Here is a 22,954-nt window from a genome sequence, read left to right as displayed (position 1 = left end):
CAACTGACTCAGTGCAACATGGCTGGAGGTAAAGCATTGTGAAAGGGCATCCATCTCCCAGGGCACTTGCAAGGGGCTAAACCATCCATGTTGCTTGAAGTTGACAGGAGAGGAGACAACTCAGGTGCAGAGGAGGTTAGCCCAAGTACAGGACCGTGAACAGGAGTCCTGGCTCCACTAAGGTTTAGCTGGGAGTGAGCCTCCCACCTGGTGTAGACGAACTTGTGCTAGTAGGGCTCAAGCCAGTGCACTAAAACCAGCAACGTGGTTGTTCCAGCTGGGCTGGAGCTCAGGTGAGCTTGGGCATCCAAACTTTCACCTGAGGCAGAATGGCCACAGTGCTAGTTTCAGTGCACTACCTGGAGCCTCTAGCGTGCCTCTGCCTAGTGGACCTTGAGTGACATGTTAGTCGTTCTGTACCTGTTACCCTCTTTTACAGGGTAGCATTACAGCTCCTCTTAGAGGTACTAGAAGGGCAAAATTCTCTACCTGCCCCCTTCAACTACCTGTTAGCCCATGGGAAGAATCAATCACTTCTGCTAGAGGAACTAAGAGTGAAGCTATTTTACACATGTACCTACGATAAGCCAGCGTGGTGAATAAAAAAATTTGACTGCATAAACCTCCTGTTGGTTTGTGGGAAATAAGGCCTTAGATGGAAAGTTACCAGTTAATAAATAGCACATTGTGTCATCCCTCTGATTAAATTCATTAAATGTGTCCACAGATTTGCTTCTATTCATTCTATTTATAAGCTGCTTTTACCATATCATATCCATAATAAATCTAACCTCTTACAAACATTTGAGCTATTGTTTCAAATAGAAGTGTGGATGTAAACAATATCTGATAAGCGCTCTAATTTAGAAATACTTGGAGTTTTCATAATGGAACAGTTGGGCTGTTTTAACAAGTAAAATGTTTCAACTTTAAACTGACTTGGATAGTCAGAGTGGATCTGACCATACACTTTCCTTAAGATATAGCCCACAAAGGAGCTGGGAAAATGATCAGTTTGAATTACACTTGCCTTGGGTAGGATTTTCTGAGAAGTCAGTTATCTCAATTTGGTGTACTAAGTAAAATACATCTAGCAGGACTTAAGCTGCACTTAAAAGGGTGGCTGTAGTACAGATCGCTGTTGTAAGAAGACAGCTGCAGGTTATCTGCCACATGGGGCTAACAGTAGGGATGCAATGGGGTTGGTAAAGGTGGCGTTTATGATGTAGCATATCTCAAACTTCTACTTGAAGCACATGCAATGCAGTGTGCTCTGCAGGGGGAAGAGAGAAGGTAGCAGGTACACCAGCTTGGCACTGAGTCGTCTGGCATCTGCACTCAAGTTCTTTTCCCTCTGAACCCTAAACAAGGAATAAATCTCTTGCACTTATCCCTCCCCTCCCAAGAAATGACAAGAATTAAGCTGAACCTGGTGCTTTGTTCCGTCTAGCGTTAAGGCACAATTTCCTCCACTGTAGAAGACACATTAGTTTGACTAATACAGGTAAGTGGGCTAGCTATGGGACTGACCAGTGTTGAAAGCCTGAGCTGTCATTGAGCACACCAAGCCTTGGTTATGCCACATCTGAACACAGTACAGGAAGATTTCATCCACATAAAGCACCACCCTAGGGAATTGCTTAATCATAAAGACATTAAAAGCAAGGATTGTTCAGCATAAAGGGGTTTAATTTGCTCAACTAAACAGCAAATAACCCATCTGAGCATTGGCATGTGATTAACATTAAAGAAATCAAAAACACTGCAACAGGTTAGTCTTAGTACAGGTTTCCAGCACTTACTCAGTTTCCTTACAGATATTAATCAGTTTTAATACAAGATTAGCCCCTGCCTACCTGGGCCAAAAGCACACCCTATGTTAGAGCTGTCAGGACTCTCAGATCGTTGCAAAGATCCAAGTGTGTGTGCAATATTTTTTTTTAAGCAAGCAAGGACAACCTGCTCGATTTTGAACTCTGGACATCTAAATCTGAGGAAAAATAGGAAACCTTTCCACTTCAACTTAAAACTACGTAAGTTAGAAGGCTGGAGGGCAGAAAACATTGCTGGTCAGTAGGATGCTCCTTAAAGAGCAGAAACATTTAATAAAAGCTCAAAAAAGGGTATGGAAAATTATGTGCACTTTACTGTGCTCATTGGAAGGTTTCACAGCTTACCCCAGGAGATCAAAATTGGTTTTCTTAAATAATAGGGAGAGCAGTGAAGAATTGCCACTGTGCCTGAACAACAAAACAGTAGCAACAGGGCCAGTTCTCTCTTTAGAGGCATAACTGCTAACAGCAGCATGACCCCTGGCAAATCAGTATTTTCTACTACCCTGAGGCATGATAGGGCACTTCAGAGCCCTCTGACATCTTCCAATATGGTGTCTGCTGCTTTGTGGTTGATACATGAGCGAAGTGCATCGCTCCATTTCGTGAAGGGGTGAGATAAGAGAAAGCTCTCACAATGCTTAAGCCCCTGAGAAGTGTGGCGTAATAGCTTGTTTGGAGATCCAGATAGTCAGCGGTTAAAGCACCAGTATTTCACACTAGTGTATTGTCTCAAGGTTTTGGACTCCTGCTACCAAGTAATTAACATGATAGGGGGCAGCCTTATGCTTGAAGATTAGTAGTTTCTTCTCAACAGTGCAGAGGTGCTTTGCTTTTACTTTGCTGATTAAAACTCCCATCCACAGGATGCAGGCATCTGTTGGGAAGGGTTTTGTTTCATTAAGAAATGTAGAGTTGCATCTTACATACCTGTTTGAAGCTACTGTGTCTTTTCTTTCTACAAAGAGGAAGACGGCACATATAACAACCAGTACCATATCGTTTTGTTTCCTGCTTTTCATACAAGTTCTTTCTTTGAACCAGCATAACTGGAGTACGCAGAATCTCACTGTTTTATGCATCATGCACAAACTGAAGTCAGTATCAGTGCAAAGTCTGACCCTCAGGCAACTTCCAGCTAATCCTACTACGTGACAAGCAAAATATTCAAAGAGCTTAGCCAGTCTAATCAAGTGATTTTATTCTGCTGTAAGAAAGCAGGCTGGAGTAGTGCAGATGGCTATTACACCTGTCTATTCTTGTGCTTGCAGACAGCCAGGCTATAAGGGTGTACAAAAGAATAGTGTTGAAAGTAATTCACCTTTTTCAAATTAGATGAGGTCATCTTGTCCCGGGGCTGTCAAAAGAAAAAGTATCAGGATACTAATCTATCGCTCATTACCTGAAGGATTGGCTATGGGAGAGTTCACGGTAAGAGGATCAACAACGTGACAGCACAGCTTTATGAACAATCTAAAGACTACACTAGTTTTCTGTGAAAGGAATAACTTTATTCCATTGACCAGGATTCCCAAGACTGTTCATCAGGGCTGCCTATTATTTTTTCCAGTGCCAATGTCTATGCATTAGTTGGACAAATCTATCCCCGAGAGCACATAGGCATGCGATGGCTGCTCGCTTACTGAACATATTGTAAGATGTATAAAAACATTTTCATCCAAAAGATTGGCAGTAAAAATTACAACATAGAAACACGTCACAATTTACACACACAAAAAAAGCTACTTTTGTCAAACTATATTTTAAAAAAAAATCATCTTCAGCAGGTTCAAATGACAGCAGCTGGAAACCAAAGTATTGAAAATTATAGCCACTGATTTTGTACAAGCATGAGCAGAACCATGAAAAGTTTGTATTGATGTGGAACATACAGTGGTGATCTGAGCCATCTTGGTGCAGTTTTGCAAGCGATGCTACTTTGGCCTGCAGTAACAGAGGGCGTAGTTTCCATAGGAAATAATAGGGATTTGAAGTGACAATTGATGGTGGCCCCAAGGAACAACAATGACGTCACATCACTACTGTATATTGACTATTTCTGAGATGATTTTTGACCTGTTATGAAGTAATAGGGAAGGTGGGGAAAGAGGTGTCAGTGAGAAATGAATTATTTATTCAAAATTAATTTAAAACATCACATTTAAAATTTCCCAGCATGTTATCAGAAACATTTATAAAATCTGCTCACTCTGCCATGTTTCAATGATGACATTGTTTTGAAAAAAAAATCCACTACAATGCCATCCTTATTTTGAACAGGCGGTTTCTGACATGGGTTCTCTAAGCTGCAATAAGTTACAGAGCTGTACAACGGAAATCCTATTGGATGGTTGCTTCAACAATGAAATGACTGGTTAATTTCAAGATTAGTGCACAATAGTGAAAAGCCATCTGCCAGTTCGTGTTTTGACAACAGTACATAAAAGTAAAAAGAAAAAAGGCACTTTTTGGCTGGTTGTGCCTTTGACTTGGCAAATGTATCCATTTTGGAGGTACGCAGGCACTCCTTAAGAATTCCCCCATTTCTGTGCATTTTGTTTTTTTTTAAAGTAAGGCAGAATCCATAAATAAAGGCAAAAGCAGTGCAGACAATGTGACAAACTGAAAATGCAAAATGTACAAATAGGAAAACTCAATTGGCACAAAAGAAGCTAGTATCCCGAGCTACTAGAAATGACTGAATTGCATTCAACATGGAAAACAAAACTCTGGCTCATGTAGTTCAACTGGTTTCCAGTTATTTATGAGCTAATAAACCTAGCTGTGGTATTTTAAATGTTGCCTGGTCAAGTGAAAATACAAAGCCAAATCATTCTTTCCCTGCATTAAAATTATTATAAAATCCACACAAAAATGTCTCCAACTCACTCAAGGAATTATTCATCATATACAACCAATACCAACTTTCTCAGTAACTTCAAAGCATAAGCAAATGATTGCAGATCACATGATTAAGACTACAGTTTATTCAATATGTCTCCAAGTCTTAAGAGATGATTTAATGGAGTCAAACTGCAACAATTCAATCTTAAAGTGCTTTTTTTCTTTTTAAACAAACTTTTTTTTTTAAATCCACCTATGTCATTTCATACACACCTGTTACTAGAGAAAACAAAGCTTTTTTATTGCTCTTCCCAATTTGACATCAGAAGGTTATCAGAAAAAGCTCACCAATTCCAGAGTTCTTGTGCCAAAGTCATTCTACAAGGAATCACAATCTTTCAGAGCTCTCTCAGTGACCCCTCTGTCAGGCGCTATACAAACCAGCGGGGAGACATATTAAATACAAAGGTCCTTGTGTAGACTGATTCTTAAACTAATATTTTACAATGTAAATGTAAGTCCTCACACATCTTTACATAATTTTGAATATTCCTATTCAATATTATCAGAAAGATTAAAAATTTGCCCTCCATACCTAAAGGCAGACTGATTTTTTTTCTGTATAAAACCCAAAAGAATCTTTTTTTTGCAGCATCACAGAAAAAGCAACAGTTTTACATTCACTCATTTAATGTTCACATCATAAAAATTTCAACCACTAGCTTTTTTTGTATTTGATAAAATCTTCTTGACAAACTTTTATCCTGTCTGGACAATCACATTAGCTACCGCAGGAGTTCTTTGCAGCATTAAAGTTCCTAAACCTCCACAGATGAAGAATGCTTTGAACTCCGAAGGAAAAACTTCTTCAGGGTTGCCACAGATTCTTATAAAGCATTCGCTCTCCAGACTCCTCCGAAGGTATAAGCGATGGGACTCCAGTTTCAAAAAGGGGTCAGGCATTAAATATTTCAGTTTAACTCTTGCTCTTGAGTTCGTAGATATCTTCTAAGGGTCGACGTCGTCAAGGTCACTTTTAGGCTCACCAATCATCATGGGAGACTCCGAGCCCTTTCAACAAACAAAAATAATGATGGTAGTACACACATTGTTGTTTGAAAGATATACAGGGAAACGTTAGCACCCTGATTGCAGTCAGGGTTATTTTGTCTGTATCACATCTTTAAAATGCAGTCAGTAGGTAAAGTATGCAGTACAGGGAATTCTTAGTATGAAGCCCACTGCTTTAATCATTCATAATGAATTCTTAACATGAGAGGATTATTATTATTATTTTATTTACCTGTTGTAGATACCTGTCTCCATTCTCATTGGCTGGACTACTCTCTGATCCATTACTGCTTCCTGATTGATCTTTCTCATTCAACAGTGCTGTGGCATATGCCAGCGTATCCTACGGTAGAATGGAAATTCAGGAGGTTAGGTGCGCCATATACCCCATTCATTCAATGATCGTAATTAAAAACTCAACATCTGCCAATATTTATCACATGCTAAGGGACCTGCCATAGTTAGGCAGGAAGTAACTGAGGTAACCACATGGATTCACTTAAGGGTGCCCACTGTAGCCAGGAACAGACTTAAGATCCAATCTCCACAGGAAGAATGCACTTAAGTACACCTGTCTATAGTAAGATGCCAGGAAAATGGCCACTCAGTGAGGAGTAGGAAGGGGAAATGAAAACAACGAACACCATCTCTTGTGATTATGACACGTACCTGTGCTGAAATAGTGCGCTGGAAGGTTTTTGCAGTGGATGTTTCATTGGACACATTACTCTGTGGAGCCCAATAGTGTTCGGACATCTAAATAAAAACCAAAGTAAAAATTAACCCTGAGCAGCAGAAACACATTACATGTCTAAGGCCTTGCTTGTATATTCCACAGCAGGATGGGCCAAAAGTCTATGGCAAGGTTCTCCAAATCTGCGGCATACCTGTGCAGCATACAGGAGGGCCTGTGTCAGCATCACTGAAACATTCTTATTTAATTCATTAAAAGGCTCCAAACCCAAGATGTAGAATATCAGTACAATAACACTGTTCTATTTTTATAGCAAATTTAATTTCATGCCTGTTACCTCATTTTCAATATTCAGTATGGTGCAGTTTTTGCACTGGCAACACAACTGCCTTGTAAAAGTGGTCACAGAAAAAGATGGAGAGTCTCGGATTCTGGAATAGCAATAATACCCCATGAAGTGCTCGCAGAGAGACCGTGGCCTAAACTGGACTGCGGAAGCAGAACATGGATTGTGTCTACTGAACTTCACACTTAAGCGTCTTTGAGTACTGGAGAGCCATTACCAGGCCTGCATTAGCTGGGAGCAAATGGGAACTAGAGCTCCTACCCATGGCAGTGGGAATTGAGAGGACAGTGGTGTCTGTTTAATGCAGACATTTTTCTGTGTTGAACCGCAATGGGTTGCAAGAAATCTCCGGTGGAAGGTGGCTCCTGGCAAGGGAAGGTTTCCATACTGGAATTTTGATGTTGAACTTCAGCCTCTGAAAGCTTCCAAAGCTGGTTTTCCTCATGGGGAGGGACATTAGTCATGGGGATCATCATTGATTTAAAAAAAATATTCTGATTTATAAAAACTATGTACGAGTTGTCTTTACTGGTACCTCTGTGTACATTTGTGTGTACACAAACCTTTCTATTTTAAAGTAAGGAGCCAAATCAAGTGACTTTTCCAAATGTAGCCATTTTAGCCATGTCATAATACTACTTGTGATTCCAGGAAAAACTTGCACTCTGTCATAATAATGATCACAGAAACCAAGGTGAAATTCATGCCTATTCCAAAAATACAGCAAGGGGAGATTTGAGCTTATAATTCGAGCTGGGCGAATGACTGATGTTTCATTTTGGCCAGCAAACCCAAAAAATCAGGGACAACACCCAGGTCAGTTCAGAAAATGTTTTGATTTTCCTGATTCAGGAAGAAAAGATCTGAATCCACATCTACCTACCTACCACGTGAGTGTCTCAATCACCAGGCAACAGTCTCTCTCACTCTCTCTTTAGTCCAATGAATATTTATAGATTTACACAAAGTGGAACTGTGGAGATTGACAACAGAATAGCCTAGAGCTCATTGGTTAGGGCACTCACCTGCTCAAATGAATATTTATGTAGTTATACAAAATGGAAACCTTCAACAGGAGAGACAGAGCAATCTACACAGAGTAGCCTAGAGCCAGATGGCTAGGTTGCTTACCTGGGAGGGAGATCTGTGTTCAAATCCCTTTCCAGATCAGGGATTCACACGTGGGTCTCCCACATCCCAGGCAAGTGTCCTAACTACTGGAGTAACAGTTATAAATGGAAGAACAGACACACAGACCGTTTTCTGAAGCTGACTGTGAAAACCTTTCCCCAGCCTAAACTATCAGGGGAAATTTGTGAATAGTTTTGGGTCAACAAAAATTAAATAAAAAAAAAAATCACATAGATCAACTTATAATAGAAGTCTGGCTGCAAATGTAACAAGGAAGAGAAGACAGTCTCTCCATAATATTGCCCCAGCCAAATTACCTTCTTCTGTAGCCACTGTACAGCCCAGCTCCAATGATGAGAATTCTCCTTGAAATAATCTTTAGCAGCAGGGGACCTTGGAAATTAAGAGCATATTTATTATCCACAATAAAGGCAATCCTCTCTGTTAAATCTGAAATTCAGAGTCTGCTCTTCCTTCACACACATTACAAGAACCAAGTCAGTCACTGTCTTCTCTACATGGCATTATTGCAAACATGCTTTATTTTTTTGAAGACAATGCTATAATAAATTAACTGGCTTAGTGATAGTAAAAAATGTATGTTAGATATACACAAATAAAGTTGAATGAAATTTACATCAGATAGTCCATTGCGAAAGTAAGTTAAAGGTGAACCAAGAGCATATATTTTAAATCTTTAATTATTAACAGAATACATGATTAGATTTAAAAACAAACATTTTGAAATGAAAGATCTGAAATCCTTCCTAATATTTATCTGCCAGAAACCTGCATTTCACATGCAAGAATTGACAACTGCCTTAAACACTACAGAATGCAGCTCTCCTATTTTGGCTTTAGATGTTGGTATTATCTGTGGCAGGAGAAATCCAACTCAGCGACTAGTAGATTTAAAAATATCCCACATACAATTTCAATCCATCTCAAGGGAACCTAGCATCTCATTTTCAAGAGATCCAGAAAACTTCTAAGTAGACTTCAAGAGCAGGCCTTTGAACTTCAACTGCATTACAGTAACCCAGCCTACAGGTGACAAAGGTGTAGGTAACAACATCCATATTAGCAACAGGGAGGATTGCAACAGGCTGAAAATTTGTGAGGTTGTTACTATGGAGAGTTTAACATGAACTCTTCACTTTCTTTTACCATTACTTACTTCTGAGCAAGAGTAACAAGGAACTTGACACACTGATAGCAACGACTGCTGTCCACATGGTTACTATGGTGCATCAAGGCTGGAATGAGAAAAAAAAGTTACCTACCTTTTCGTAACTCTTGTTCTTTGAGATGTGTTGCTCATGTCATTCCATTCTAGGTGTGTGCGCACCCACATGCGCGGTCAGAGATTTTTGCCTCAGCTGTATCCAAAGGGCCAGCTGTGGCACCCTCTTGAGTGCCGCGCTCATGCATCAGTATGAGTATCAGGGGAGGCACGTCCACACGGCTCTGGAGGGGCAGGGCAGCCCGAACTGGGTCCTTTGCCCAATGGCCTTTCTAGCCCAGTGCCGAGGAGCCATGCTTCTCTGTTTTCTTTCTGGACACCGGAGATGGGGAGCAGTGCTGGGTGGAGCCTGGTGCTGGGGGTGTGCTACTCACTGAGGCCGAGGTACTAGGCGAGTCTTGGCAGGATGGCTCAGAAGCCGGACAGAGGACAGCCTCCACAAGGAGAGCCCGCAAATGAATATCCTGCTCCGAGTCCTGGGTCGAAACTTTTTACAAATATGACACTTCTTCACATGCGATTCCCCCAAGCACTTGAGGTAGCTGCTATGGGGGTCACTTACAGGCATAGGCCTGTTACAGTCCGCACAGGGCTTAAACCCGGGGGACTGGGGCATGCCTGCCTGGAGCGAAGTCCCCGCTGGGACTCTAACTTCTAACTCCTAACAACATTTAACAACTACTTAACACTAACAACTATAAACAAACGATTTACAAGGCCCTAAGTCAGAAGAAACAGAATCACTAGCCCTTGCTATGCAAGGAAAGGAGCTCCGACTAACCACCACGGGTGGTAAGAAGGAACAGAGGACCTAGGGCTGGCGGGGCCTGATATACCGGCGCATGAGCATGGCACTCAAGGGGGTCCTATGGATACCGCCAAGGCAAAAATTTCCAACAACTGCAAACGTGGGCACAGGCCCACCTAGAATGGAATTCACATGAGCAAGCACTCGAAGAACAGAAATATTTAAAAAATAATTCACACACAGTTTTGTGATACAAACAGCTACAAATTGGATTGAAAATATCAGGCTAAAGCAAAAAATTCTGGCATTTTATCATTTAATTTTATTAGAGCTTTCAGAAATGTTAGACATTTATAAAATATTCATGCTAACAGTACTAATTTTGCTCAAGATTCTCTTACAGGGTATCTGAACCCTCCTTTTTGTCTAAACTAGATCAAAGGAAGACTTCAGGCAATTATTTTATGCATTGTACCTGGATTTCTAACGGCAGTTTACAGACAAGCTGTAAATCTCTGGTAATACTGTTATCTTCCTCCTATCCATCCTACTATAGATTTTTACAGGGTTCCATCTACTAGGAAGCAAATTAACAATCAAAGCCAGGATAAAGGACCCAGCTCACCAACTTCCAACTGGAGCTAAAACTTCTAAAGCAATTATCAGAGGGGTAGCTGTGTTAGTCTCTAGCCACAAAAACAACGAGGAGTCTGGTGGCACCTTAAAGACTAACAGATTTATTTGGGCATAAGCTTTTAAGGGTAAAAACCCACTTCTTCGGCTCCGTGAAGTTTTTTACCCACAAAAGCTTTTTTACCCATGAAAGCTTATGCCCAAATAAATGTTAGTCTTTAAGGTGCCACCAGACTCCTTGTTGTTTTTCTAAAGCAAATGTCTAACTCCTCAATATATAAATGAAAGCAAAATTCATCACCAAGGAACCCCTCAATGAAGGATGAGCAAGACTACAATAAGCCATTACAAGTCAGTAATTTTCCTATGTTATTAAGTTTCTTGTCTCTGCATCCTACAATGGAGTCGGGGTGGATAAAAATAGGTTAATTTTTTTTTAAAAATCAGATTGTTGAATTAAATAAAATACATTTTTCTTTAAAATAACCATTTAAAATTGAATTTGAAATTATGATAACTGGTAGTTCTGCATCCCCTCACAGCTAGTTTTTATTCAGAAATTGGAAGAGGAAAACAAGCTTTCCTGCTTTTTCAACTCCCAACTGGTTTCTTAACTCTGAATGAACGAATCACTGAATTGAATTAGCTGAAAAAGCTGCAATGAAGAAAATATTCTCTCTGCACCTACAAATAGTTGACAAAAGCTGGTTTAGCACTTCAACAAACTCTGTTCTAGTAGCTTCCACCAGTTCAGTGGTTTAATGTAAAGGATTTTAATGATGATTGTAAGTTAGGCCATAACATAGGTTCTAAAGTATGAAGGACCTGGGGACCAGAAACAGCCAGTTCATTCGCTAACCACAGATACTTATATTGTTTAATAAATCAGTTGGTTTTAAATGCAAAACATTGTTACTTGATTTTTTTCTTATGCATCAGCACATAAGATTGTTTAGTAGTTAAATAAAACTGTTTAAATTTTTTTTTTGGTGCATTTAAAGTCCAATTTTCATCCAGTTTGACACAAATCCTGAATTAAAGAATCAAGTAAATAAGAAATGTGTTAGTCACATTTTCTAACATAATAAATGTAAAAAATATGAATCTGAATAAATGTATTTAAGCTCTATACTTGCTTAAATTTAAATTTAAATATATGTATATAGATATAGCATATCCCCTTGGCTAGCTAAAGAAATACCAAATTTAGTATACAGGCTATATTTAGTTGCAAATCAGCATGTTTTAATGGTTGCCAACTGATGATTTAAATCAATTTGATTTAAATGTACCCTGAGCAGAGGTTGCAAGAAAGGATTCCAGGATCTGCCAGAAGTGGACTTGTTACCCAAAGGTTGTTTTGTATATGGCTTTGTGGTCTTAATAGTAGAGAGCACAGTAATGAAGTCTGAAGTATCTGAACAGTTTCTAGAAATTCCAGGTTTAACTTAGTTATCCTCATACCAATAGTAGGATCTTGTCCATGTGGCCAAAGACAGTAAGATTTCATGACAAATGAAGCATGAAAGACACCATGAGGGGGAATGATGTTCAAACTCACACCTGAGAAGAAGGGACAGCCCTGCAGCTGTTAAGGTACAAGATCCTGGAACAAATTTTCCTCGACATCCAGACAGAAAAGCTGCACTACTCTTGGAGAATCCTACTTACAAAACCCACGGCGGTAGAAGATTTTCTTCCCACAGTTTCCAAGAGCTCTGTGGCAAAGTAGTCCATGTGGGTGGGGAAGGGCTCAGCAACTTGCTGACTGGAGAGAGCTCTTGGTGATACCATTATTAGAAGGGGACAGCAGCTTACATTAGAACCAAATCCTGGGATGGGGCTATATGTGTGTGCATCATAACCCATATAGTAAGAGAAGGTTCCATCATTCCATATGAGATTAGGGCTGCTGCCTCCCCTCCCCCAAACTTTACCTTGCAGGTCAGAGAAGCTTTGGGGGAAAAGAACTTTGACTCATGGAATAGGGGAAAAAAAAAAAGCTTAGCTATGGAGAGCCTGCATTCAGATACCAGCCCTCTGATTCAGCAGGATCAGAGCACCTGGAGATGACCTAAGGCCCGAATACAGGCTTACACACTTTTAAAGGCAGGATGCATGCATCCAGTCCTTGGTAGGATTATTGAATCAGAACAGGAATCACCACATTCATAAGGGAGGAAGACTGGAGGAGGCAGCAAAAATACTAAGATGTGTAAGGAGGAGACTCTCTCCAGGAGTCTGTTTTGCAACTGGGTTGAAAGACAACCAGCAAACTGAGAGAAATTCCCATCTCTTCCACTTACTTCACATTTTCTTCACATCTTTTTTTCCCCCTAGGGAAAGGCCAAAAATGTTAATATTAGTATATAGGTTGCTTCCTATATACTAACCGCTTTTCCTCCTGGTCTCCAGTGCAAGGACTACATTGCAGAATGGGGCTGGGGAGAGAACCTTTATGACAATACTGTATATTTGTGTGTACACCCGCCCCCCCAATAGTTTGGGACTGATCTGAACTCTGAATGGCCTTCCCTGATGTACATGTGCTCCATCCCTCTATCAGCTTAATGATTTGTTTTGTTTGGGAGAAATAAGAGTCCATTTCCTCCCGTCTATCACCATGATATTCTTGTGCTGTTTTTGGACAATATGTGAAATCAATTTCATTAAGAGGTTCTTCAGTTCAGCAAGATATAAAAACCAATAGGTTATCTGGACATTTGTCAAAGGAAAGCATTACCACATTTCACACAATAGGCCTACTTGCCTAGCAGTCCATTTTCAGTCTCAAATGCAAATTTAACCCTCTCTACTTGTAAAGGGTCTTCAATAACCTGTGAAGAGAAAAAAAAGGTTGGTAGAACTTAGTGTTATGTGAGAGGTACTTGCAAGGTGGTCTCCATTATAACCATGGTCTCAGGTTCTTCAGATTTTTGTGTTATAAATTATAGAATTGTAGGACTGGAAGGGACCTCAGGAGGTCTTCTAGTCCAGTTGCCTGTACTCAAGATATGACTAAGTACTATCTAGACGAGGGGTGGGCAAATTTTTTGGCTTGAGGGCCGCATCGGGTTTTGGAAATTGTATGGAGGGCTGGTTAGGGGAGGGGGTTGTGTCCCGGCCCTCACCCCCTATCTGCCCCCCGGGACTCCTGCCTCATCCAACCCCCCTCCGTTCCCTGATGGCCCCCCCGGAACTCCTGGCCCATCTACCCCCCCTCTCCCTGACTGCCTCCCGCTGGCCCATCCACCCCCCCTCATTCCTGACTGCCCCCCCGACCCCTGCCCCATCCAGCCATCCCTTCTCCCTGTCCCCTGACTGCCTCCCACCGCCCCATCCAACCCCATCTCTCTTTCCTAACTGCCCCCCCCAGGACCCCACCCCCATTCAACCCCCCCGTTCCCTGCCCTCTGACCACTCCAACCCCTATCCACACCTGTGGCCCCTGAGCAGCCCCGCGAACTGCCCTGCCCGCTATCCGACCTCCCCGCTCCCTGCTCCCTTACCGCACTGCCTGGAGCACCAGTGGCTGGCAGCGCTATGCTGTCACCACCGCGCAGCACAGAGCACCGGAGCCAGGCCGGGCTCTGCAGCTGTGCTGCCCCAGAAGCTCGTAGCCCTGCTGCCCAGAGCATTGTGCTGGTGGCAGAGCAAGCAGAGGCTGCGGGGGAGGGGAAACAGCAGGGGAGGGTCTGGGATTAGCCTCCCGGGCCAGGAGCTCAGGGGCCGGGCTGGATGTGGCCTATGGGGCGTAGTTTGCCCACCTCTGATCTAGACCATCCCTGACAGGTGATTGTCTAACCTGCTCTTAAAAATCTCCAACAGAGATTCTACAACCTCCCTAGGCAATTTATTCCACTGCTTAACTACCCTGACAGTTAAGAAGTTTTTCCTAATGTCCAACCTAAACCACCCTTGCTGCAATTTAAGCCCATTGCTTCTTTTCCTATCCTCAGAGGTTAAGAAAAACAATTCTTCTCCCTCCTCCTTGTAACAACCTTTTATGTACTTGAAAAATGTTATCATGATCCCCGCAGTCTTCTCCAGACTAAACACACCCATTTTTTCAATCTTCCCTCACAGGTCATGTTTTCTAGACATTTAAATAATTTTTGTTGCTCTTCTCTGGACTCTCTCCAATGTGTCCACATCTTTCCTGAAACGCGGGCACACAGAACTGGACACAATACTCCAGCTGAGGCCTAATCAATGTGGAGTAGAGCAGAAGAATTACTTCTTGTGTCCTGTTTACAACACTCCTGCTAATACATCCCAGAATGACGTTTGCTTTTTTTTGCATCAGTGTTACACTGTTGATTCAAATTTAGCTTGTGATCCACTATGACCCCCCCGATCTCTTTCCGCAGTGCTCCTTCGTAGGCAGTCATTTCTCATTTTGTATGTGTGCAATTGACAGTTCCTTCCTAAATTGAGTACTTTGCATTTGTGCTTATTGAATTTCATCCCATTTACCTCAGAACATTTCTCCAGATCATTCTGAATTTTAATCCTATCCTCCAAAGCACTTGCAACCCCTCCTAGCTTGCTATTGTCTGCAAACTTAATAAGTGTACTCTCTATGCCATTATCTAAATCACTGAAGAAGATACGGAACAGAACTGGACCTAAATCTGATCTCTGAGGGACCCCACTCATTATACCCTTCCAGCTTGACTGTGAACCACTGATAACTACTCTCTGGGAACGGTTTTCAACCAGTTATGCACCCACTTTATAGTAGCTCCATCTAGGCTGTATTTCCCTAATTTGTTTATGAGAGGGTCATGCAAGACAGTATCAATAGCTTTATTAAAGTAAAGATATACCACATCTACTGCTTTCCCATACCTCCACCCCCATCCACAAGGTTTGTTATCCTGTCAAAGGGCTTGTCTACACTGGGAAGCTGTCGACAAAACTTTTGTCTTTCACAGGCACTTAAAAAAGCCTCCCCCCGCAAAAGAGAAAAAAGTTTTGCCGACGCAAGTGGCAGTGTGAATGCGGCTTTGTCGGCAGGAGCGCTCTCCTGCCGACAAAGCTAATGTCACTCCCGGGGCTGGAAGTATTTTGTCAGCAAAAGTGCCAACAAAGTACCGAAAAAGAGCGTTTATACATGCTGACTTCTAGCGACAGCTGTGTGGTGTAGGCAAGCCCAAAGAAAACTATCAGGTTGGTTTGATATGATTTGTTCTTGACAAATCCACACTGACAGCTACCTATCACATTACACAAACATCACACTAGGTGTTTGCAAACTGACTGCTTAATTATTTGCTCCATTATATTTCTAGGTGCTTTCCTAAGATGACTAGTCTATAATTACCTGGGTCGTCCTTATTCCCCTTTTTATACGCTGGCACTATATTTGCTCTTTTCCAGTCCTCTGGAATCTCTCCTGTCTTCCATGACTTTTTAAAGATAATCGCCAAGGGCTCAGCTCTTTGAGTATCCTAGAATGTATTTCATCAGGCCCTGGTGACTTGAAGACATCTAACTTGTCTAGATATTTTTTAACTTGTTCTTTCCCTATTTTAGCTTTTGATTCTACTTCATTTTCACTGGCATTCATTAACTTAGATGAATGCCAGTTAAAGTGCTACTAAACTTTTTGGTGAAAAACAAACAAAAAGTCATTTAATACTTCTGCCATTTCCACATTTTGTTGTTGTTCCCCTTCCCCCGCCCCCACTGATTAACGGGCCTATCCTATCTTTGGTCTTCCTCTTGTATCTAATGTATTTGTAGAATGTTTTCTCATTACCATTTATGTCTCTAATTTAATCTTGTTAGGTGCCTTGGCCTTTCTAATTTTGTCCCTACATTCTTGTGTTATTTGTTTATATTCATCGTTTGTAATCTGATCTAGTTTCCACTTTTTGTAGGACTCTGATTTTCAAATCGTTGAAGATCTCCTGGTTAAGCCAGGATGGTCTCTTACCATACTTCCTCTCTTTCCCATGCAGTGGGCTAGTTTGCTCTTGTGCCCTTAATAATGTCTTATTGAAAAACGGTTAACTCTCTTGAACTGTTTTTCCCCTTAGACTTGCTTCCCATAGGATCTTACCTACCAACTCCCTGAATTTGGTAAAGTCTGCCTTCTTGAAAGCCATTAAATTTACTGTGCTGTTTTCCCTCCTACCATTCCTTAGAATCATGAACCCGATTCTCTTCAGGTCCAAAATGAAAAAACAAGACTTGTAGCATTTCACTGACTATTGCAATACTGAGTAAGTAACACTGCATACAATAGACTAAAACCCTCAGCTGAAAGGAGGAAAGATTACAGGATGTGTGTGTCAGAACAGTGACCACCATAATAATGCCTTCCTTCAGTTAGGTATTTAAACGTAATCCAGCCTGCTTGGGCGGTGCTTCATATACAAGTCTTTACTCTTCACTTACCAATATCTCATGAAGTAACTGGAATATGTTCTTCAGTTCATGAGGGGGGGCAATTTCCAGCTGGTTCTGTATGTTAGAAATACAAAATTCATCGGATGGTAGAATACACACCAGCATAATATTGATATAATTCAGTAAAAGTTCAAAATTTACCAGATATTTAACATTCCTTGCTTGTAGTTTGCAAAAAACTGTTAGAACTATTGATTTGAACCTTAAATCTTCAAAATATTTAAAGCCCTTGGAACACAACCGTAAGTTCAAAGCCTGGAACAGACCATACGCTGAAAATCTACTTTGATTAGCTTTGTACCTTGATGAAATGTAGCACGGTGAAGGAAAAGTGCTCATTACAAAAGCAGCAGTATACCACCATCTCGATGAGAACTGACAATGATCCAGTTAGCTCCCGTAACGCATGCATCACCTAGTGGAGAGATACATATATCATTTCAACACAGCTATAGTGTTACTCTTAAAAGCTATAGTGTTATGGGATTTTTTTTTTAGTATCCTTCAGGGCTGTAATTTTGCTTCCTTCCCCACGGTGGCCAGGTCAGTCCACCCCCAATAGCATTCCATAACATTGCTGCTTTCCATCTCTGCTAAACTTGCCTTCAACAATAATTTGGCTTGCAGCCCACTTATAAACTACGTTATTGAAATTTTCCAGTGTAAAAAGGCTGAGTTGATATTTTCTGATGTGTGTTCCAAAGGCTAAAATGTTTGTTTTATTTCTCAAGTGTAGTGGTATTTCAAAGAACCAACATAACACCAGCTTTTAAACACACAAGTTGTGGAGATATTTAGCACAATAGCTACCTCCAGTAAGTAAGGCTTCCCCTCAGACAGGAACAACAAGGTTTCCACTTCTTCATGGAGGGACAAAAGTGGACCTGAGGCAGTGATACTAAGAGGTGGACGCTGTTTAAAGACACCAGGAGCTAAAAGAAAAACAGAACACACAACACACGGATATAACACTGTTCTGCACTTCAAAAACCATCATCATTTCTGTGACAACGCTGTGTTTGCTGCAATCTCTGTTGATAGCAAATAGTTTCCAAGAACCTTCATCTCAAGTGCTGCACCACATACAATACGCATCACCACACAATCACTTGAGCACAGAAAATGAACTATTTATTACGTTGTCAGCATCCTAGTGACAACTTAATAAAGTGCTAAAAGACCACAGCAAATGAGTTTACTTAAAAGTATCCAAGGTTAATGTATGTATCTCAAATTTTAACACAATCACTACCACCACATTCAAGTGTTACAACAGAACTTAGCACCTTTCTAGTACTTTAAAACCTCAGCCCCATCGCCGAGTTTGGCAAATTTAACAATTCTGTTCAGTACTGAAAGTTTTCTTTCAAATGAGGGAGGGGATGTGTCTAAAGTCCCACTTCAAGCACTGAGGATCCCAACTTTTGTCTTTTTATCCCTTCTACAGCACTTAGTTTACCAGGGGTGTCTTTCCAGCGGCAGATGGCTGGATACTTAACTGCTTATTTAACTTTACCTAAGAATTAAATATCCTTTTGAAAGGCTTGGAAGGGATATGGAAAATGCAAGCAAAGTACAAAGTTGAAAGCTGGTCGTGTCTGGTACATGGTCCAGACTGGAGTGACACGGCTTAATTCACTCATGCTGGTAAAACTCTCTTGGATACGTGGATGACAGGGTGCTATGAAAATGATATATTCACACATTCCTAGAGTGCCAGCCATATTTTTAGTTCACCCTGGTATTCAAGTATCTCTACATGTACACAAATGAAAAACACATGGGCTCAGCTGTACCTCTCACACACACACAGTTATTTTCAATGTTCGAGGTAATTTTATTTCCCTCAATGATGACAAAATTAGTTCCCTCCACAAATGTAAGCTCATCTCAGCAAAGTGCCATATAAAAACTGAAAGGTTACTCTTACCCACATTCCTCTGTGAGGAGACATCAGAGTGCAAAACAAGTAGTGCCACAGTATTGTGAAGGAATCCAAACTCCCGTGCTTGTGCTGAACTCCACCTGCGGTTCTGTTTGGCAAAGCATGGAGCAAAATATACATCACTCCCTACTTACATTGGTAGTAACACATTCAAAGCCAAGCATCTATAACTTTTTCCTCTCTGGATGCAGTGAAACCTTCCTGTACAACATGCAATAAAAACCCACTCAAACCATCACAGCTACGAAACATCAATTCATTCAGACAAAGGTGGGGTTTAAGCATAGATTTAAAGGAAAACGATAAAATAATCAGAGGAATACACCTTTTTAAACCTCATGAAAAGTCTGTCCTCTGACTTAAGTATATGAAAAATATGGGAATAGTCGACCTAAGCACACACGACATACATGCCATTTAGCTGTTACCTGGTTATTTTGCCGGTTGGGGCCAAGGAGAAAGTTGATCATATGCCTTAAAGCAGAATGTCGGAGAAGAAGATTGCTAGCCCTTATACCCTGCTGTCAAAAGACAGAATGCAAAGTTACATTGCTGTACAGATACAGAATTACATTTTGCAGGCGCAAAAGTAATTTGCTGTACAGGCTAGACTCTAAATTCCCTACTTACGAATAAGCTACATCTTCACATAGCAAGAGCACTGAATAAAGGATGCTTTATGAAATTCCACTTTAGTGGTTTGTAAGCTTTGTGTGGCTTTAAAACAATTAGAAACCATGCTGTGACATACAGCACCATCCTCTCCGCTATTCAGCTTCCCACCGCAAACCTTTCAGCCTATTTCTTTAAATATTGTCAAATTATTGCATTTAGACTTAAGCAACACAGGCAGGGTTTAACATGTATACATTGCTTGTATTTCTATACTCTTCTGTCCCAATCTAGTGTTCAAAAGCCATGTGCTTTACAGAGATAGGCGTTTTACTCATTCGAATTCTGGAAAGTTCTCATTACCACTGCTTTCTTAAATAGGTTAGACAGTATCCATAACCAGTTCCTTTTCTCATGTCCTTTCAAATTAAAATAATTTGAAAAGCTATTAGTTCATTTAGTTACCTTGTGTACAAAGTTGTTGAACAGGAAAAAGTACTGTGCACAGTTTTTACAGTTCTCGGGAACATCTTTATCCAACAGAGCAAGTAGCACCTCCATTAACTGATGTAGACTTTTTAACTGTCAAAAAGTAATATTTAAATTAAAGTGGCAATTGACTACTGTATAAATCATTTAAAACACCCCCTATTAAGGTTGAGGGCTAGTTAACATCACTGTGTTTATATTCAGATGTACTTATTGTGATGAGAACAATCGAACCAGGAGGACACAGTCAAAACCTGCTTTCCCCTTTCAGACGGTAATATTATGTACATTCTGAAAATGAAAGTATCAACTTTCAGCAGAACTTGCTCAGAGAAATGCAATTTGGCCAGCTTTGTCTCAGGGGGCCATTGAGCAGACTTTCCTCATAGGCTTAATTAGACAACTTCCTAAACGGTGGCGCAAAGGGGAGGAACATCCGCCTCCCCAGGAGAGAGTTATCTTAATCCATCACACAGAAGCATTCACTGAAAAAGTCAATATACAAAGTTAGGAAATTAATTTCCGCTGTGAACCGTAGTCTGGCAATTAAGACTAACTTAAAAGCCCATTGGCAACGCATGGAAATATGCTATGAGCACAGAAGGGTGATCATATTTTCTCAATTTCTCTTACATCTCAAGGACAATTGCATGAGAGTAGGTCTAAATTAATCTTTCCCATCCAGAAAAAAACACTTTAGAAACTACTTTGTTTCATATTTTCTTGTGGTTTCTCCCTTGTGGTATTACTAGGGACAGTTGCATGTAAGCAGGAACATTGTGAAAAAGCTCACCTAATGAGGTGCTCTCACCCAAAGTTAATTGCATTTATATTCACTCCAGGGTACTATACTAAGCTGATGTCAGAGACTTCTGACATCAGATAAGGAAGGGGAAGCAGTTGCAGGTAACTCTTAGATTCTGAATGTGTGTGTACCAGTCTTGGTAATATCAAAAGAGAATAAACCAAAATATAACTAAGAATGATTGCCAAACAATGTTTTTCAAAAAAATTTTGTGGGGTCAGAGCCTCTGAGACAACAAACCTGAATGTTATTTATATATTTTTACAGGTAATACTGTGTTTTAACTAAACTTGAGCCCTTAAAATTGATGATTGATTGGCGATCCTTCAATTTCGAGGATGATCTCCAGCTCTACCACGGATTTACATATGGGTCCTGAGATGACTCAGGAGTCTGATCCCGGAACGTCAAATCTGCCTGCAGTAGGTACACATTTTGTGGCAGGTCAGAGGCCTGCTGGGAGCAAGTTATTTCTTTTTCCTTCCTCCTCTCTCTTTTCAGCTTTGAGGGCAAGGCACTTCTCCTCGAAGCAGGCCACTGTCTGATGGAGGATATGGCGCCATTGGGGTTGGTTGGTAGCTTGCTCTTCCCAGCTTGTGATGTCCACATCAGTTTTCTTAAGCTACGCTTTCAGTGTGTCCTTGTAGCATTTCCTCTGACACCATGGGATCTTTGACCATGGTGAGCTGAGAGTAGAGGACTTGTTTTGGGAGATGAGAGTCTGGCATCCACACACAAGGTCCAGCCCTGCGAAGCTGGGGCATGAGGATCATTGCTTCCATGCTAGTGACATTGGCTTCAGCGAGGATGCTGGCGTTAGTGCAGCGATCTTGCCACTTGATGTGAAGGATCTTCTGGCAGCATCGTTGGTGGTATCCCTCCAAACTCTTGAAGTACTGTCTATTGGTCACTCAGGTTTCGCATCCATAGAGGAGTGTAGGAACAATAATGGTCTTATAGACCAGGATCTTGGTGACCTGCTGTAGATCACGGTCCGTGAAAACGCTTCGGAGCAATTTCCCCGCTGGATCCTGTGGTGGATCTCACTCTCGATTTTTGCATTTTGAGAAAGTTGGCTATCACTATAGCAAAAGTGCTCAACTGTCTCCAAAGTCTGACCCTCGATGGTGATTTGTGGTGGGTCTTGTGCAAGGCCTCAAGCAGATTGATCGAGCACTTTAGTCTTCTCAATATTCAGTGAGAGTCTAGGCTTCGGTAAGCTTGTGCAAGAAAATCCAGGATGGACTAAAGGTCATTCTCAGTGTCTGCGAAAATGACACAATCATCAGCATACTGAAGATCAGTAATGGACACCTTGAAGACTTTAGACTGAGTGGAGACGCTGAAGATTAAAGAGCCACCCATCCATTCTGTATTGAATGTCAACTCCATTGGGGAGGTGATCTTTAACGAGGACCAAAATGACTGCTAAATAGATGGAAAACAGGGTTGGGGCAATAACGCATCCTTGCTTAACCCCAGTTCTTATGACAAAAGGTTCCATCTCAAGGCTATTACAGAGAACTGTGGCAGTCGTCTGATCATGGAGAAGCCTTAGAAACTTAATACATTTTGGAGGGCAGCCAAATTTGGCCAGCACCTTCCACAGGACTTCACGACTGACAGAGTCAAAGACCTTTCTCAAATTGATGAAAGCCATATACAGGTCCTGATTTTGCTCCCGAGACTTTTCCATCCTCTGTTACCTTAAAATTAAGGTGCATGTCACTCCCCAGCAAACTTAACTTCTATTTACGTACAGATAGAGGGCTGAGATCCCATGATGTGTACCAGACATTCAAAATATGCAACTTGGGACTCCAAGACTGGGGTACACTGCATTATCATGGCTAGAGGAAAGGCGCATGAAGGGATTCAAGAACTGAAGAACGATGGAGAATGAGGTTATTAAAGCCTTCTACTTTGGTCATTAATAGAGGTGCATGGTATTTTCTGGCAATACTGTGCCAGCTATAGCATTACAAAAATCAATACACTAATTCAAAATTAAATATCACTGACCTTATCCTGATAAAGCAAGGCACCGTCTAGAGTTTTTTCAAGAATGGTGGCAACAGCGATTCGCACCTCTCTTACACTGCACTCCAGCAGGAAAGTCCTGGAAAATACACAATGCAGCTGAA

General features: G+C 41.1%; 1 protein-coding gene across 2 annotated transcripts in view; it reads right to left on the bottom strand.

Moving 5' to 3' along the window:
• Window positions 1-1,671: 1,671 nt before the first annotated feature.
• USP24 (ubiquitin specific peptidase 24) overlaps window positions 1,672-22,954 on the bottom strand; it is a 119,951-nt gene continuing 98,668 nt past the window's right edge. The window contains exons 55-67 of one of the 2 annotated variants that reach the window (XM_034779687.1): window positions 22,833-22,929; window positions 19,982-20,098; window positions 19,333-19,425; window positions 18,890-18,992; window positions 17,770-17,891; window positions 17,261-17,374; window positions 16,948-17,013; window positions 13,313-13,379; window positions 9,096-9,174; window positions 8,236-8,311; window positions 6,417-6,503; window positions 5,980-6,090; window positions 1,672-5,747 (exon numbers count right to left, since the gene is read on the bottom strand). In XM_034779687.1, the coding sequence (XP_034635578.1) occupies window positions 5,685-5,747; window positions 5,980-6,090; window positions 6,417-6,503; window positions 8,236-8,311; window positions 9,096-9,174; window positions 13,313-13,379; window positions 16,948-17,013; window positions 17,261-17,374; window positions 17,770-17,891; window positions 18,890-18,992; window positions 19,333-19,425; window positions 19,982-20,098; window positions 22,833-22,929 (1,195 nt within the window). In that variant the 3' untranslated portion in view covers window positions 1,672-5,684. Of the gene's footprint in view, window positions 5,748-5,979; window positions 6,091-6,416; window positions 6,504-8,235; window positions 8,312-9,095; window positions 9,175-12,848; window positions 12,879-13,312; window positions 13,380-16,947; window positions 17,014-17,260; window positions 17,375-17,769; window positions 17,892-18,889; window positions 18,993-19,332; window positions 19,426-19,981; window positions 20,099-22,832; window positions 22,930-22,954 lie in introns of those variants that run through there. The other variant, XR_004646883.1, reaches the window with a different exon arrangement.

This window comes from Trachemys scripta, chromosome 8 (genome assembly GCF_013100865.1).
Source record: "Trachemys scripta elegans isolate TJP31775 chromosome 8, CAS_Tse_1.0, whole genome shotgun sequence".
Lineage (NCBI taxonomy): Eukaryota > Metazoa > Chordata > Testudines > Emydidae > Trachemys > Trachemys scripta.
Note: the sequence above shows the minus strand (reverse complement) of the source record. Positions and strands in the feature narration are given on the sequence as shown.